General features: G+C 44.0%; 1 protein-coding gene across 1 annotated transcript in view; it reads left to right on the forward strand.

The window, feature by feature from the left end:
- LOC120840204 overlaps positions 1-13358 on the forward strand; it is a 116403-nt gene extending 103045 nt beyond the window's left edge. The window contains exons 12-13 of the mRNA XM_040210611.1: positions 10243-10320; positions 13254-13358. Coding sequence (XP_040066545.1) covers positions 10243-10320; positions 13254-13358 — 183 coding nt within the window. The remainder of the gene's footprint in view (positions 1-10242; positions 10321-13253) is intronic.
- Positions 13359-17064: the final 3706 nt, after the last annotated feature.

A 17064-nucleotide genomic window follows, 5' to 3' on the forward strand; every position in this document is an offset into this window, starting at 1 on the left:
AGCTATCTTATATTGTATTTTTGGCGTGTCATTTCACGCCAAACATTTTCGTTGACGTTGCCTGCACGTCATAAAAGTGTGTCTCGTATCCAATTAGACATTGTCGAAGGAATGAGGAAACTGCATAATAATGTCGCACACTGTTTACCTTAACCGTTTCTTTTTTCTTCAGTTTTTGATCCTAAGTTGTTTTTTCTATATTTATTGCACGTACAGCCCAAGCTGCACATGTCTCCACAATCAGTCGCCATCCTTAAAAATGTGTACAATAAAAAAAATACATGCTGCCATCTCTGAGCAGCACCGCAAACTATGCTCGGAACAAGCCTGGGATGTCCAAAAAGAGCCAAGGGGCGAGGTATAGTGCGCGGATGAGTTACACCCATCCTAAACGGTTTAGGAACAACCCTAGGTGGACGAGCGAGGCTCGTCCAAAATGGGTTAAGGTGCACCAACACCTTCCACGTTGTTGAATCTTATGTAGTAGTATATGATCCTAAATTACCAGACTAGGTTACAGAAAGTAAAGAGTAAGAGGAGGACGGGACGTCATACCTTTTCATGTTCTCATTTTTTTCGCCAGTCCTGTATTAAAAGGTTTTCATAGTAAAAGTGACGGTTGTATTTTATCTACCCTTTTGTTTCTCGCAATCTCCTGCCTACCAACTCAACCAGCAAAGTAATGCCCCCCCCCCCCCCCCCCCCCAACACACATCCAACCCACAATAGATATTTTTGGATACAAGATGCCATGAATGTGCTGTGCATGTGAACCAAGCTGAAGGCAAATTTGCGGTCTGAGGGAATAGAGTTACAAAACTGACAAACATGGCAGTAGCATACTTTTCACTTTTGCACATGTACAAGAACCGCTAATTTCTATTAGAAAAGCGGAAAAGCCCAAGGCTATCAGGTTACTCACCGACAGCAACTACCAGGAAGAGAAAGGGGGGGGGGGGGGTCATGATTGTGAGGGCATTTCGTCTGTAATGCTTGTGCTTTCCTGAAAGTTGCAAGTAAGACTTTTAAAGAAAAATGACCCAAACTATTGCAACAAAATATTCTTTCATTTCATTTCTCATACCAAAAAGGTTGGCATGAGGAACTTTGCCCAACTAACACGACGCAGAATCTGGTACTCATCTGCGTCGAAAAGCTTCTGTAAAGACGCGTCTACCACGCCGCAATCACTTTGAATCTCCAATCAATTTTTCACCCAGCAAGACCTTTCTTGTGGCTCTGGTGTACTGAAGGCACAAGTGCAAAGTGAGTGGAGGCATCTCCAAATGCCACTTAGCGGGCCCAGAACTTCACCGCCTCCACGCCAAAGTCTCCTCGAGCAGGACCATGCTTGTGTCTCTGCCATGGTTTGGTTTAGTAAGGCTAGTGGCAATTCGCACTAAGCCTATCATGGTGTTATGTCTCACTCCGCACGTAACAGTGGCGCACAGTTCTTGTTCAAAGCAGCAAATGTCGATTTCGATCTTGGACAACAGTGCCACAGTGTGGTCACAAACATGTTCGGCTCGTCCTGGCTGTCATTTGCGTGTCTGCTCCTTCGTGTGGATGCGCTTGGGAGACGGACGAACCGCGGACATGATCAATCCGTCTGTGGATCAGTTCGTCGTGTGAATCAGCCATCAATGAAGAGTGCTGTTCATTTTGAACTTGATATAAATAGCCCTTTTGCAAAATCCCCCAAGCACGAAGATTTGTGCGAGACTGTCCCTCGCCTAGCCGCTCTGCCTTGAGATTGCATTGCCTTGTCGCTTGCCTCCTTTTAATCCTCTGTTTTTCGATTCCAGTACCTGTCCTTATCTATTCCAATGTATATTTTATTGCTTCTAAGCATAGGCGTAGACTTCGGGGGGGCATCGAGGCTCGTGCCCCCCCTGCTGAGATCCGCGGGGGGGAGAGGGGGGCAGGGCAGGGCCTTACCCTCGGGCCCTGCCCTGCCCCCCTAAGATACAGCGGTGTGCTGTATCTTACTTAAGTAAGCGGCAGTCGAAGGCATACGCTTCAGTGCGAGTAAATGGAGCGAGCGTGGGTGGCCAAATCACAGCGCGCTCGGCTCTCGCATCACGATAGTTGATTCAGAGCTGTGCCTATCCCTATGACATGTGCGCGGCTGTTCATAAACGGCTCCTCTCGACTGTACGCGGGTCTAATTGAACCAACACAAACAGCTAACAGTGCGATAGGAATCTGTAGCAATAACTCATACCGGGAAACGACGCGCGAAGCGGCGTGTCGTCCGTCGGCACTTCCATCGAAAAAGGCAAAATAAAGACACAAATACTATATATATACAAGAAATATTGTGCACAGAAGAGAATAGAAACCCTTAGAAGCAATAAAAAATACACTGGAATAGATAAAAATATGTAATGGAAGCGAAAAACAGGAGTAAGAGAAGGCAAGCGACAAGGCAATGCGATCTCAAGGCAGAGCGGCCAAGCGAGGACAATCTCTCCCACAATTCCTCGCGGGCGGGCCGGGGCGCTCGGGAAAATAGTGAATCGTCTATTAACTAAGCAGCACCTTTCTGTAGGATGGCTAACCCAACCTAAAACCCCTGGATATGTTTGTGTTAGTTTCTTAAGTGGTGTCAAAGTGCCAGTGCACGAGGCCTGTGCAGCACTTGGACGCAAATGGCAGTGTAGCCCTGAAATGAAAGGCATTTGGAAGCGAGTTGCATGTGTCTCTCGCGTTCATACAATTCAAGCTGAACCGTATGTACCCGATTAAACGAGCGACGACAATGAGCGACGGAGAGCTCTCATTGCTCGGTTTTTGGATCTCCAGAAAGCTTTGCTCATCGCCTCGGTCGCTTGCTCCCGTCGCTTTCATGTGGCTTGCCTCGTCGTGCAGCTGATTGAGCGATAGCAAAAAGGGTCGCCATCACTTTTCTTGTTGCTCGCTAAATTGCTTACATGCGTTTTATACTTTATAGTTGTTGGCACTTGCCAAAATGTGAAGCATGCATTTTATTCAGGGCTTTGCCCTTGCTGACTCTCAGACTGCTGGGATAACTTTGGGTTCCAGTGAAATACGACCACGTGATTTCTCCCTTTGCTTATGAGCTGAGGAGGAAGTAGTTTAAAACACTTTTTTTTCTGTTTCTTTTGACACTATCCAATGCGCGTTTTTTTTCCTCTCCTAACCTTTACAGTGAAGTACTGCCAGAGGGTTAGTAAATAAGTGCACCATACACAGAATTTTTTTTATAAGACGTCAGTGCCCCAGTCGAGACAGAACTCGTTTATACTCTTCGCAAGCAACATCATCAATACAGACCTTACTTCTAAAGGCGCACGTCACGCAATGTTTCGAGTAGTTTCCGAGGACGAAAATCGAACTTGAATCTAACCTCGCACAGTGGAAGCGAATACAAGCGCCATCACACTAACGGGTACCTTTAGCAGTCATGGGTTCCGCAAAACACACCGCCTAGCTGTCTGGTACCAAGCCGCCACCCGATTTGCAGAAATCAAGCTCCCTGATACACTCACCAAGTGTCTCGCTTGGCCCCCCTTGCCTCCGGTGGGACCTTTGCCTTTGGTTGCGTTCCCGCAATCTGAGTGCCCGTGCAGTGACAGGTCGGTTCCGTGGCTTCCTTGGCAAAAGCTCGAGGGTCATCCAATGCGGAAAGCACCTGTGCGACAAGGAACCGCACACGTTCGCTTTCACGCCGACTGCACACGAAAGGATCACGTTATAAACGCTCCGAACAGAAAGGACTCAAAAAGTAAAACGAGTGAGCGAGCACTCACCAATTAGACTCATATCCACAGCTGGTTTTATGGGCACGCCGGCACCTAGGACACTTCCTTTTTCCAAGAACGTTCTTCGATGTTTGTTCCTAAAGTCTGAAAGCGCCCGAAAGTTGCGAAAGTTTTGAAACTCGCTTCGTTTTTGAAAGTTTTTGCGTTTTGTTACGATGGCGATGGCGATGCGGCGATGCTCGTTGGTTCCGAGTTCCGACCAAGTTTATTTGACGCAACGTGAATTTGCTTGTTTTATTCGACTTAAATTAAAACTTTAAGATATAAAAAAATTGTTTTAAGATTTATAAAATTATTTGTAATAAAGCATGTCGAAGCGCAATGTGTACTAAACTGGAGCTTGGCTTCGTCAGCTTCGTTTCAATTTGACATGGCGGCGACCACTATTGTACCGTGTATCGTGCTCGACCTATTTGCTGTGCATTGGTTGTCCTGTTATCCACCTCTTGCGATCCTCATCAGCCCCAAGCATGCTGCCTAAGTATTGTGTCCTCGCCGGAAAGAATATCCAGTCTTCTTGGAAGCGTTGCTCGAATGTCGTCGGCAGCCACGAACCGACTCGGCAAGCCTCACGTCGTTGCTTGGTTCCTCCGCGTTTCCGGCGATGGATCCCCCAGCCCTGGCCTCAGCCCTACAGGACGTAGCCGGTGAAAAACAATCTGCGACAACGCGGTGTCTTATGGAATGCGATTGCTACGATCAGTGGCTCTTAAAACCTCAGTAGCCCCCCTTCAATAGTGAACTCTGCGATGTGAGCGCCCTTACCTTCAGTGTCCGGAGACTGCTGCAAACCTCCGACGAGAGCGGACGTCTTCTCCGGGCTCCGCAAAGCCCAAAGAACTGTACGCGACTGTACGTGATCCTGGTATAGACATCGCCGCGCTTGTCGGCCCGCCGTAGCACGTCCGCCGCAGCACGTCCGCCGCAGCACGTCCGCCGAGAGATCGGTTCGCTCGAGTCTCGTTCTGCGAGCGGCACGCCTGTTTCTGCTTCGAATATGGCTACAGCCGACATCGCCGCTTTGCAACTCACCAATATCTCTGCGTCCATCCTGAGACAGGACATGAAAATCTCTCTAGAGCGAGACGACCAAGGTGGGAAATGGATCACCCCTGGAAAGCCCCGCAAATCTCGTCTTCCGGCCGACTTTGACCCCGAACTTCACGTAGTTATAGTGCATCTCCCAGTCCGTCCTGCTGGCGCAGCTGCGCTGCCTCTTGACAGTTTGCCGGCGTTCTTGCAAGCCGCACAGCTCCTTGCTCATACATGTACCGACGTGTCGCTCCACCTCCGGCAAAATAACCATCCTCCGCACCCATCACGAAGCGATCGTCAACTGGCTACTTCGCATCACCAATATCACCTTACAAAACATTTCCCCTCCCGTCCACTCCTATCTACCCCCGACGAGATCATCAATGATCTGGAGTCTTATCAAGGTGACATCCTTCAAGCAAGGCGAGTAGGCACAACAGGTTCAGCCATCATCACCTTCATCGGAACCCATGTCCCTTACACAGTGTACTACCGCCGCCTTGAATTTCGCTGCCGTCCCCACAATCCTCGAGCCCATCATTGCAACAGCTGTGTCGAGTACGGACACCGCACTCTGGCCTGCCCGGGCAACCAGCGACGCTGCCCCCCGTGTTCCACCACCCTGGCCCGCCCAGACGAACCCCATCCCTGTACTCCCTGGTTTGCGTTGCCTCAACTCGCAGTGTGGTTCTCAAGCAGGGCACTTGGTCCCGAATAAGCTGCTGCACCTTCACTCACTCCATGAGACGCATCCCTGAACAGTTCTAGCGGCATGTAAAGTGTGGATGCAGGATTCGGTTTATGGCAGTCACCTTGACAATTGCTACAGTGGAGCACACTGCTTACAGAAAGGATCGTGCTAAGAACTGTAGGGGTGTGCTGGTCGTGGTACCTTTTCTACTACCCTTTTGGCAACGCCACGACCTGGAGCTGGAACCTCTCACAAGCATGGCAAGGGGCTGCTATACTGTGCATGCTACCTGGCTTCCGTGAAAGCTGAGTCCTATGACCTGCCCAGCGAGCCACTGGTGCTCATTAACACGATTTAATTAAATGTGTACATACTAGACGTCTTCAAGTTGAGTCGCTCGGAGTGCAGTGTATACCATGGAACCATTTCCAGTGGCCCCAAATACTCGACAGTTCGACGGTACAGTGTGCTCAGTCCACTTGTTCTCAACATGTTTATTAATCGTGATCCCTGCAATCAACTCCACTGCTGTTACGGACGACCTGATACTGGTGCCGCTTATCAGGTGGCCCAAGAAACCACCAGGGTTTGCAGAACAACATCGACAAGGTCTACTATAAACAGCCAGCTATGCTTCTTCGCACAGCCTGACGACAGTTTTGTTCAAAACGTGCGGAACACTGGGTTTTGAACTTAGCGTGTCCAGTAGACCAGGCCATAACAGACTTACGTGCCTTTCACCAGTGGCGTACCAACTTGGTTTTGAGTGGGGGGGGGGGGGGGGGGCAAACTAAACCCCCTTCCCCTCCCCTCCTCCCCCCCCCCGGGACCGAGGAGCGGTGCCCTTGGTATCCCTTGGGCGCTGCCAGCCGGTGTTTGCCCTGCCCAGTGGTGGCTGTTTTAGGGGGGGGGGGGGGGGCAAAACACATGACTTGCCCCCCCCCCCCCCCACACTCTAAGAACTGGGGGACAAGCGCCCCCCTTGACCACCCAATTGGTACGCCCATGCCTTTCACAGCCCTGGTCCTGCCACACCTAAAGTATTGCAGCTCCATATGAGACTCCTGTGAGGTTGATCTTGTAAGATCAGTTGAAAGTGTTCATCGAAGGGCAACTATACACTATTCTTCGGCAGCCAAGCTCACTCCGGATCACTCACTGCTTTGACATTGGCTAGAATTCTGACCCTTCAATGGACGACCAGAGTTGATCTCAAGTGTGGCCCTCCAGCGGGTTGTCTTATTATGCCTCCTAAACAGCGTTGTGGAACTGCAAGTTCATGAGACAGCACTGAAGGGAGTTGTTTGCAAGAATTGGGCTGGTGCCTTTCAACCGTTTCGTACTGTAGAGCAACAGCCTTCCTTCTTGGTGTGGTCTTCACTGTTCTGGCAATCCCTTTATTTGCACTCACGCAGAACCCCCCTAACAATCATCACAAGCTCGAAAACATCTGTAGACAGGAAACTCGCTACCTTCACTCCCACTGAGGTAGAGCAGTGTCTATGTGCTTTAACGTGAATTGCAGACTTTTACTTGATTTCTATTTTGTGTTTCCCCCCACTTTTATTTGTTCCTTTTGCAGGGTACTGCGGGTTTCTTGGTACAGTCTTTGGCCTCTTTACTATAACGAATTGCTCTTAGCAGGATTAGACGATAAAAGCACTTCTAACGCTTTTATCCTCTACTATGGTACTCTTTGGCACACAACTGTACTATTTTATTCAACCTAACGAAAAACGGGTTTTATGTCCGTTAAGTAAGAAACGGACACACTGTCCGTCAGAATTACGACAAATTGTTTGTAAAATCACGGGAATTTTTTACAGTGCAGTGCTTGGTCACAGAAGCCGTCGTGAAGCCGGCAAGGTTCGACGCGCCTGCGCAGTGGGGGGAGCGTGATTTCACCGCCGGAGCGCCGTGTGTGATAGGAAGACCTGGCATGCTGCTTGTAGAAATGCGCTGCGTGTAGGAATGCGAGAGCATTCCTACACGTAAACGGTCTCAAGTGTCCCTGCCGAATTAATTTTGTTTTTGTAACGCCGTTCAATGCTGCCTGCCTTGTATTAGTTGATTTAGTGGCTTTCGATGATGAGCAAGTTTCTCATTGAAATCTTGCATTTATGTTCATTAATAAACTGGTTATTGAGTAAGTTTTAGTTAATTATTTAGCTAATTAGGGTAAGGAGGCAATTGAGATATAAGGCAAAAAACGATACGTTGAGTTTAACGCCATCAGTATGCGAAGTCTTCAATGGGGCTAATTTATTACTTTGCCAATATGTACCGGTACTTCTCCGTTTTACTTCATAGAAAGTCTGTAACAATAAGTAAAAACACGCTGGCGCAAAAAAAAAAAAAAAATATAGCGTGTAGTTATTGTTCGTGGGTCAACGAGCCGCTAACATTAGTGGTATTTTGCGCTTGCCTTTTTCTTGGGACCTGCAGCTAAGCTTGGAAAAGGTGTCGTACCAATATGAACTTTTATTTTATTTGTTTTTTCAATGGCTACTCGTGGAGAAACTTTTATCGCGATAGGTGATAAATTTCATGACGATAAAATTGTTTAAATAAGAGAAGTATTTGATAAGAGTATCGACAAAGGGCAAAACGCGACACTATTGCCCTCAAGCGTAAACTTTGTTTCTAGCATGTTCAGTGTTTGTTCTTGAGCTATACTAGTTTTACTTATAGTCAAGGATGGTCCGGCCGTACAAAAAACAACCAGTTCTTCATGGTGAAAAAATTACACTACTGACGCCACTGATGCCCACTTGGAAGCGAGCATCAGTAGTGTCAGTTTATTGGCACCGCAGCTAAAGCCTTCGGGATACCTAACGATCCACTCCAAAGGGGTGCAAGGAAACTTAAAGAAATCTAAAGAACAAGTGCTTATTGGCGGTTAGTCAGGATCCAGCGACGAGTTCGTTCCGACCAGCAAGATAATTACAGCTTACAGAGTATATTGTGTGTACGGATAACTCTTTTTTTTTTTAAGGGGGGGGGGGGGGGGAGCTCACGCACATTTGATGTACAAATGATATCTTTGACAATTTGACAATGAAACCGGAAAGAAAAAAAAAACTAATCAGGGTGAAGGAAATAGTCTGGAGACTCTTCGTTCCTTGAATAAACCGATAGAGGGAGAGGTTTTTGAAAACCGAATGACTCGCACCAAATATGACAGGCAGTACAATGTCTGCCAGAAAACTAATGCAAAACAGCGCCCTGTTGTGTATGAATCCAGTGCATGGCCTGCAAATAATGGGCTTACAAATATGTAGGATACCACAGAGTTCTTCAAATATTCCGAGCGCAATAATTGAGCTGTCTTTTTCTTTTTTGACAATGTTTCATTTTTCCCGACTAGCTCTCCCGCTTTGCCCCGGCAGCGGTGAAAAATGTGACATCCGGGACTTTATTATCAATAAAAGAAATGATGAAATTATAGAAATTATAAATGTTATATAAAATGAATAAATGAATAAATAAATGATTATATTGTAGTTTTACTCTGCAGCCTCTTCATTTTTGCTGGTTGCAAAAAGTATTTTCACAGCCTTTTTTGTTTCTGGATTGGCAGTGAAACAAAAAGAGAAACAACATCGATTTGCAAATATTTTGTTTCATTTTGCCCGGTCTTACCCTAGTGTGCGTTTTGATATCCTTGACGCCCAGCGCGTGACTAAAAACTTGCCCCAGGAAGTCTCTTTTTTTTTCAGCCACCCTATTTTAGGGATTTTTGAAAGCCTTTGATGAAATATCCCAGTAAACACATACATTATATGTATACATATGTGTATACGTACATGGAGGTATTTATATAGGTGTATATTTTATACGCATATATATAATATATATATATATATATATAAAGAAGATATAGCTTAAAATGCCGAAGAGCATAAAGTAAAGAAGTCACACTCCGAGAAGGTTCGTGTATAAAATTTGGGGAGTACCGACAACGCTATCTTCAAAAATGTATAAAGAATATGCAAAACGTATTCAGGTATGTGACTGCGAAATGGTATGCAGTAGCATCCCAGGGTGAAATGCAAACCCGAAGCATCTCTCGTAATCTAGTAGGAAATTAGACACATACTAAAATGCGAGTTATATTTATAAAGACGTTTCTAGGATAATATGGAATCCAAGTCCTCACCTCTATAGCACATAATATATACAGCAAACCTAAGTAAATATATTCGGCTTTTTCGAGCGGGATTGTTTCTCATTTGTGTGTGCAACAAACGCCAGTTCTTGTTTAAATCCTCAGAAGTCATCAACTTCTAAAATAATTTATCCTCATGAAGTGTTAAAAGTAAATTGTTAGACCCAAATGCCCTTCAACGTACAATAAAAATATTTTTGACGAACGTTGTATGAACATTAATGCAAGAGAGTGCATATCTATTAGACGAACCTACTACAGCAAGCTATATTGATGAACCGGAAGTGAGCGATTGTTGCATACTTTAAAATTTTCGATTCGAAGTCATTGTTCAAAATTATATTTGGTTCTCATAAGTAGATGCCGTTTGGTGTCAAAGCTACTTTTGTTTATTCTTAGGCAATGAGCAAGAATCGCTTAAAGTAAACCACCAATTGTACCGCAAAATAATAATAAAAAAAGCTTAATCAGCACTACTACTCCCGAGATCAAAGTGCATTCCGTTGAACATTCATATAATTACTTTTTTTATTGTCGCGTACTTATAAATGTTTTAATTCCAGCTGACGGTGGCGTCACATTGCCGAGCGGATTGCAGTGACGGAACTTTCGAGAATCGACCCGACAATATATTTTGCCTCGTGAGTATATTTGACTCTATGGTCTAAGGGACGATTATAAAAAGGGTTGGCATCTATCATAAAAAAACGGCTAAAACCTCAACCGAGTGCCTTCCCCAAAAACTGCCTCACCCGGAAAAAAAAATCAGACTTCCGTCTTGTTATATCGCGCTCCTTCTCTTATTTGTTGGGGTGAATTATTTAAGAAAGGCTCCACTTGGGTGTTAAAAAGGCGACCAAGCGCTCTAAAACGTGCCCTCGGCGCATCAGAACGCGACGAGAAGCGCGCCAATCAAAGGGCACCTCAGAGAACACGTAGGGAACGAAGCGATGACGAGGCACCGAAAAGCGTGCTGTAATTGGGTGAGGTCGGCTAAAAGCAAAAAGACGAGGTCGCGTTTGGGGAGTAAACAAACGCACGATGTGCGCAGGGAGGCAGGCGAAATTGCACGACGTATAGCGTGATCCGACTCCTTGATCTAAGACAAATTTACTCGTTTGCTAGCAATCTAGCTGGTTAGTAAGATTGTGTTTTGATAAAGTAAAGCATACTTATTTTGTAAGCGTCGCTTCCGGCTCATCGCTCGTATACAAAACCATACACTAGAGCAATGCTTTTACTTTTCGTCAAAGTCAAAGGAAAACACTAACACGATTGATGTATGGCGACTTATTATTGTGGTATAATATATTATTGGCATCTACATGTAGAAAAATAGTGAAACGTGTACTAGCAAATAAAAACAGAACATCGTGGCAGGATCGAAGACAATGCAGCAATTTTGCTTGCCAGATGTTCTATGTATTTCGACACTCTCTCACTGCTATGATTAGGTGACTGCGGAAATTATCAGCTATTCGATTGCTCATTTAGTAGAAACGTGAAATAGCTACCGAATGGGTCATGTAGTCAATTAGGGTTTCGGCGTAGCACCCATGCACTTTCGTGCGGGGAAGTGCGCAATACGTGTAAATTGACGGCACGCAAAATTAATGTGTTGTCCCCGGTTCAGTCACGATTTTGGCTTTGAGCAAAAGGCCTCCTCTGCCAACCTCTGCTCAGGCTGTTTCATTGAGCTCTACATCATGGGGCGCTTCTTCAGCTGCCGCCAGGGTAGTTCTCCCTTGATATAAGACGCTGTTGACGCTTTCAGTACACGTTTCGTGAGCACTGCAAACGTGTCAAAACTTTCTTGACAGCCCTTTAGGGTTTTGAGATGGAACACTGGAAGTCGTTTGACGTGATTTAATAAGCGTAGATTATTGGGGTGCGGCGTTGCTTGAATCCCGTGTACGTGAAAAAACAATGAATAGTTTCCCTTTTTTTATTAATAAACCTGATTTAAAAGTGTCACTCTATCATGTCCGTCATTCTTCTATTTGCCTGCTGCTTTTAGCTTTTTTATTCTCTCCCAAGAAAATATTTAGTATAATATAATAATAAATGCGTGATTCATTTTTTAATATCACACTAATCATTTATTAATTTCCATTTGTGTATGCGTCAAACGCTCACGGGCGACAGAAGAGATACAAAGGCTTACTTTAAATCAATTGCTCCGTTAAAAAAGAAAGAAAACTTAGTGGCCCATTAATGCATTTATATATTAATCGGTAGGTTGATTTACTTCACGGTCCTAATCTAGACGTCTCGGGTTTAGGACCACGGTATTTGGGCGGGTCGTTTAGCTGCATGTTATCTTCATACTTTGTTGTGTCTGTACGCTGTATTTTCGGTACACGGTCATTTCGGCCCCAGGTGCCAGTGAGCATTTGTTTGAAGAACCCTTCATCTAGCCGTCTATGTTTACATAGTGTTTAATCTAAAACAAATTCCTTTTCTCAGCATAACAGTCCGCGACATCTCCCATTTTCGCTTTCAAATGTTGGATCCGGTGTTCTCACTAGGGTAAAGAAAAAAAATATCAAGATGATTTTAATCGTGATTTAAATGGTAATTTAAGTCCGACTGGTTTTACTATATGATTATTTAAAGGATACCTTTTCCGCAAAAACTAATTTAAAAGGTGTGTGTTTTATTTTCTGTTTTTTTTATCATTTGATGTTCACTACGCGCGTTTGTTTTGTACTTAAATCAAGAAATCAACATAAAAAAGTTTGTATCAAATCGAACACAAGGACGAAGCATTGTGGAGTGGGCATCTGAGCCAATCGGAACGTTGAGTTTTCTCTCTACAATTCAACTCGCCCTTCACCTACGTAACATCCTCTTGCAGGTAAAAAAGAAATACCCGAAAGAAAAAAACTAAGACTGTAAAAGTAATAACCTTTTGCGAGAAAATCAGAATGCAAAAGGAAAATAGAAAAAAAGCTTTTTCACTAACTCAAACAAATCAAGCTGCTTTTCTCTACTGCGGCGTGGTTTACTCAATAAAAAAGTTGTTAATTAAACTATACTTTAAATTTTTATTACTTCTTTCTTACATATTGTTTTCAGCGATGGAACGTATTGATGACCAATCAATCTTTCATGTTTAAAAACACATACAGTGATTAAAAAGCACGATTTCATAGCTGCAGTAGCTGAAATCGAGTTAAACTGATTTAAATCAAGTAAACCTGATAGAACTAGAAAAAAATATTTAATTCATTTTTAAAGTAATTCTGATTTTTGTACTCTTGTTGTAAAAGAGCTTGTCTCTCTAGGGTGTAATATTATTGCGTCTTTCCTTTTTTGTTTTGTTTTTCTTGTGCAATGTCTTTTAAAAAATCATCCAGGCCTTAGTCTGTACGATGCGTCCTTATTTCGGTCTTAAATTGTTGGACTTTTTTTGTCACTTTTACCGATGATAAATTTTACTTTTGTTCTCGTTTTACTAATAACTAAATTTTTATTCCCTTATTACTTTGCGTAACATATCGGCATCATTGAATGTTCCTTTTAGTGCATAACGACAAACTAAGATTGACGCTTTGATTTCTTTCAATTCCAGTGGCAGTATGTTCGAGAGAAGAATCATGATTTTTTCAATATTGGATATTGCCTTTCTGGGATCTGCGAGCAACAAGAAAATTACACTGTTGTGGTCCAGCGTTAAAACTATCCCAAAGCGAGTTTTTCGACTGACTGGGGACGGCGGGCGTGGTGCTGGGATACATATGAATTAGTGGCGATTAAATCCGCGATAAAAAAAAAATAAAGCGTTCTTTGAAATATCCCATGTTTGGAAAATTTATTTCTCAGCTTTATACATGAAAAGGTTGCGCATATATTTAATATACACTAATAAATCAGTCAATCTATCAATCAATCATCCTATTTTAGTAAATGAAGATATTATATATATATATATATATATATATATATATATATATATATATATATATAAACACTGTTTTTTTATGTGTAACAGATTCCAACCTTGGCCCTTCAATCGAACATGTCAGATAATGCGAAGCCTACGTGCAAGGCCACAGTTAATTCACCCGTTCTCCGCCATCAGTCTGAGCCGCCAAGTATCAGAAACAGTCGTAGCCGAAGAGTTCTATCTCAAGATCCCTTCCTGCTCTTCAATACCCCATGACAAAGTCAGTGCACAGGAGGGACAAGTATCCGGAAGTGTATGCAAGGCTATTGATGCATATGTTATCTTAAAGGAACTTGATACGGCGCTCGAGACGTCTAACGTCAGGTCATCCCCAGGCACGGATGGTGTACGGTATTCAGCCTTTACTACGCCACTTAGGGGAGGGGGCGAGGAGCGCACTGCTACAAATATTTAACTTTTCGTGGAAAACGGGTTCTGTACCGAAGGAATGGATAATATTGCGTGTGTTACCAATCTCGAAACCTGTAAATCTCCTTTAGACATTAACTCCTTCAGTCCGATAGCATCAACAAGCTGAATAGCTTGTTGCTTACCCGTATGGAATGGAATCTAGAAAATAGGGAACTATACCCTTGGTCCATGTATGAATCTTGGCGCGAAAGAAGCAGCATTGATAACGTCATTGACTTAGTAACTAGCATTCAACAAATGAATGTAGTAAATAAAATTTAAAAAAAAACAGTTGTATTTGTGGACATAAAGTCGGCATTCGGCTGTGTAGAACACAACGCTATTCTTCAAGATAGGAAGGCCATTGGTTTTGGAGGACGTGTATACAAATGGATAAACAATTACCTAAAAGAAAGAGAAGTCTACATATCGACACAGGACGGAAGCACCGGTCTTCACCATATTACAAGGGGACCATACACCTCACTTCTTCAACCCCAGCTGGAGTACGCCTCATCTGTTTGGAATCCCCATCAGTATTTTTTTCTAGAAGAGATGTTAGAGGCAGTTTAAAACCTAGCGGTACGGTTTATTCAAAGAAATTATAATTTCACGGCTAGCGTCAGTGCTCTTAAACTCAGCTTGGCCTCCAATCTCTTAAAAGACGAAGGACGATATCCGTCTTAACCATTCTACATAGAATTGACTACCATCTTCGTTAGCAGAGATCTTTATACTACATACCTGCACCTCACACCTCCCCTCGCTTAGATAAATCCTGCAAGCTTCTTTTATCCTTTCCTAAGACAAACATATTTAATTTTCTCCTCTCCAGCTTTCTATTAATAATTTAAATAAATGACCAAACTCAATAGTAACGATATCGGATATCTCAAAATTTAGAGAATCACTTGCCACCTTTTACTGCCTCTAGTTCACTTGTGTTTTATCCTTTGTTTGTTATTCCTGTTTGTACTATGTACCTGAATCGTACAAAAACTGCCTGCCCTTATGTAAAGCCCCTCGTGGGCATTTCAGAGATCAATAAATGAAGTGAAATGAAACAGGCAGGGGGTAGAAATCTAACCCCGGAGGTTCTGCAGCTCAAGCTTCCGCTCCACACTCCGACCAGAGACGCGTTAGCCCACTCGGCAACTGATCCCTTTTTTAAACCTGCCCACCTGGGTGGAGGGAAACCCGTGACCGCTCTCCATAGAACAGAAATGTTTAGACGAAAATTTGTCACGTGACTGGCGGTGATGCGCTGATGGGTTTACTCGGGCCGTAGTCATCGCCGTTTGCCAAGTTATGGTGATGGGTAGGGGGCCACGTAGGCCTGTTTTCGCAAACGTGCACTTCAGTATTCTGCTGCTTTTTGTGCGTTGCAGTTGCAGCCGGGGCTTTTCGTCGTGAACGGCCGGAATACATGCATGGCGAGTTTTCGGTAGCGGCAGTTTTCTTCATTTGAGTCCATGTAATTATTGTGCCGTGTTTGTTAGACGCGCTTCGATAAAGAACTGTTGATCGGCTACAGCGAGACGTCCGTTGAGTATGGAAGACCTTCTTTCTCGACTCTGTGCTTGCGTGCTTGCGGATTATCCATCATTCACAGACTACATGATGTCGCTGTTTTATTCGTAAGTACACTGCAAGAATATGCCTCTGATAGCGGTCCCGACTCCGTCTGAATTAGCCCCGAAACGTTTGCATGGCACCTCCTTACGGCGAACCGGAGTGACGTCACGTCGACGGCTGATTTTTCTTTTTTTTTTATTCGCCGCGTTCGCGTTGTGGAGGCTGTGATGACATTAGCTGTGAGCACGCTCAGTTCTATTTACATTTCTGCGCTCATTTTTTGTAGGAAGTGTAAATTATTATGTAGGTCTATTAAGGTATGACCCGTAGCTACAGGCGAAGCTTCAACCAACATTTCAGGCATGGTTAACAGGGCAGCAGCGCATGAATCACAGTGTGGCCATACTAGCAGGAGCATCACAATATTCCCATCTTGCACAATCACTGCTACTGATGGTTTCAATAAATTGACAAGTTGTGTATACTATTTTGTTTTAGAGCGCAGCTCTTAGGCGCCCGTTTCCGGCTTGAGCGGTGTCGCCTTCGTCGACGGCGTAACCGCGCGTTGCATTATGAGACGTGCACTCGCTGTTCTGCTGTGCCATGTCGGGGGAGGACGCTCAAGACTAATGCTGAGGAAATCAAAAACGCCGAGCAGCCTTCAACAGAGCCGAGAGAAAGTAGGAGGAGATCGAGAGTATCACGTGCTTCGTCAAAGTGTTGACTCTAACGCTGTCTCGTTCTCCCGCCTTGCTCCTGCTGCCCTGTTTTCTGGCACCGCCGGAATTTAGAGTGGAGCTTTATATATATATATATATATATATATATATATATATATATATATATATATATATATATATATATATATATATATATATATATATATATATATATATATATATATATAAAAATATATATTTCTCCGATTGTTTAGCACGGGATACCGCAAAATCGAAATACCTCATGAGAGGAGGCGGAAGAGGAAAGGGGGGAGGATTAGGGGAGGAGCACTGGAAGAGAAGAGGAGGAGAGAGTGCGAATGAGGAGGAGGGGCATACCCTCCTCTCCGTTCCCTCATTTCCTCCCCTTCTAATTCGGCGTTACAGGGAGTTGTAAACGTCTTTCTTTTCTTTTTTTTATTTGTATCTCTGCTTCTGAACGAAAACGCCGAAGCAGAAAAGCTGCATGCTGATAGAGTAACATGTCAAATATAGTCTGGGCAATGGGGAGAGAATCGCAAGTGACACAGTTTAAGTACAGGGGCAAATTAAAAAAAAGAAGAAGCACATACACATACCATGTGTTTATACATATTTACATTGCTCATTTTTGACCCTTGCTGGATTCGGATAGCATTTCAATGGATTCCACTGGTGGTAGCTGCGGATTTGTTTATGATATCCCTCAAGTAATCCACAACAAACGTGAGTGAAGGTGTCGTGCCCGTTAT

Source organism: Ixodes scapularis, unplaced genomic scaffold (genome assembly GCF_016920785.2).
Source record: "Ixodes scapularis isolate PalLabHiFi unplaced genomic scaffold, ASM1692078v2 PGA_scaffold1__304_contigs__length_218370807, whole genome shotgun sequence".
In the NCBI taxonomy this organism is placed as follows: Eukaryota; Metazoa; Arthropoda; class Arachnida; order Ixodida; family Ixodidae; genus Ixodes; species Ixodes scapularis.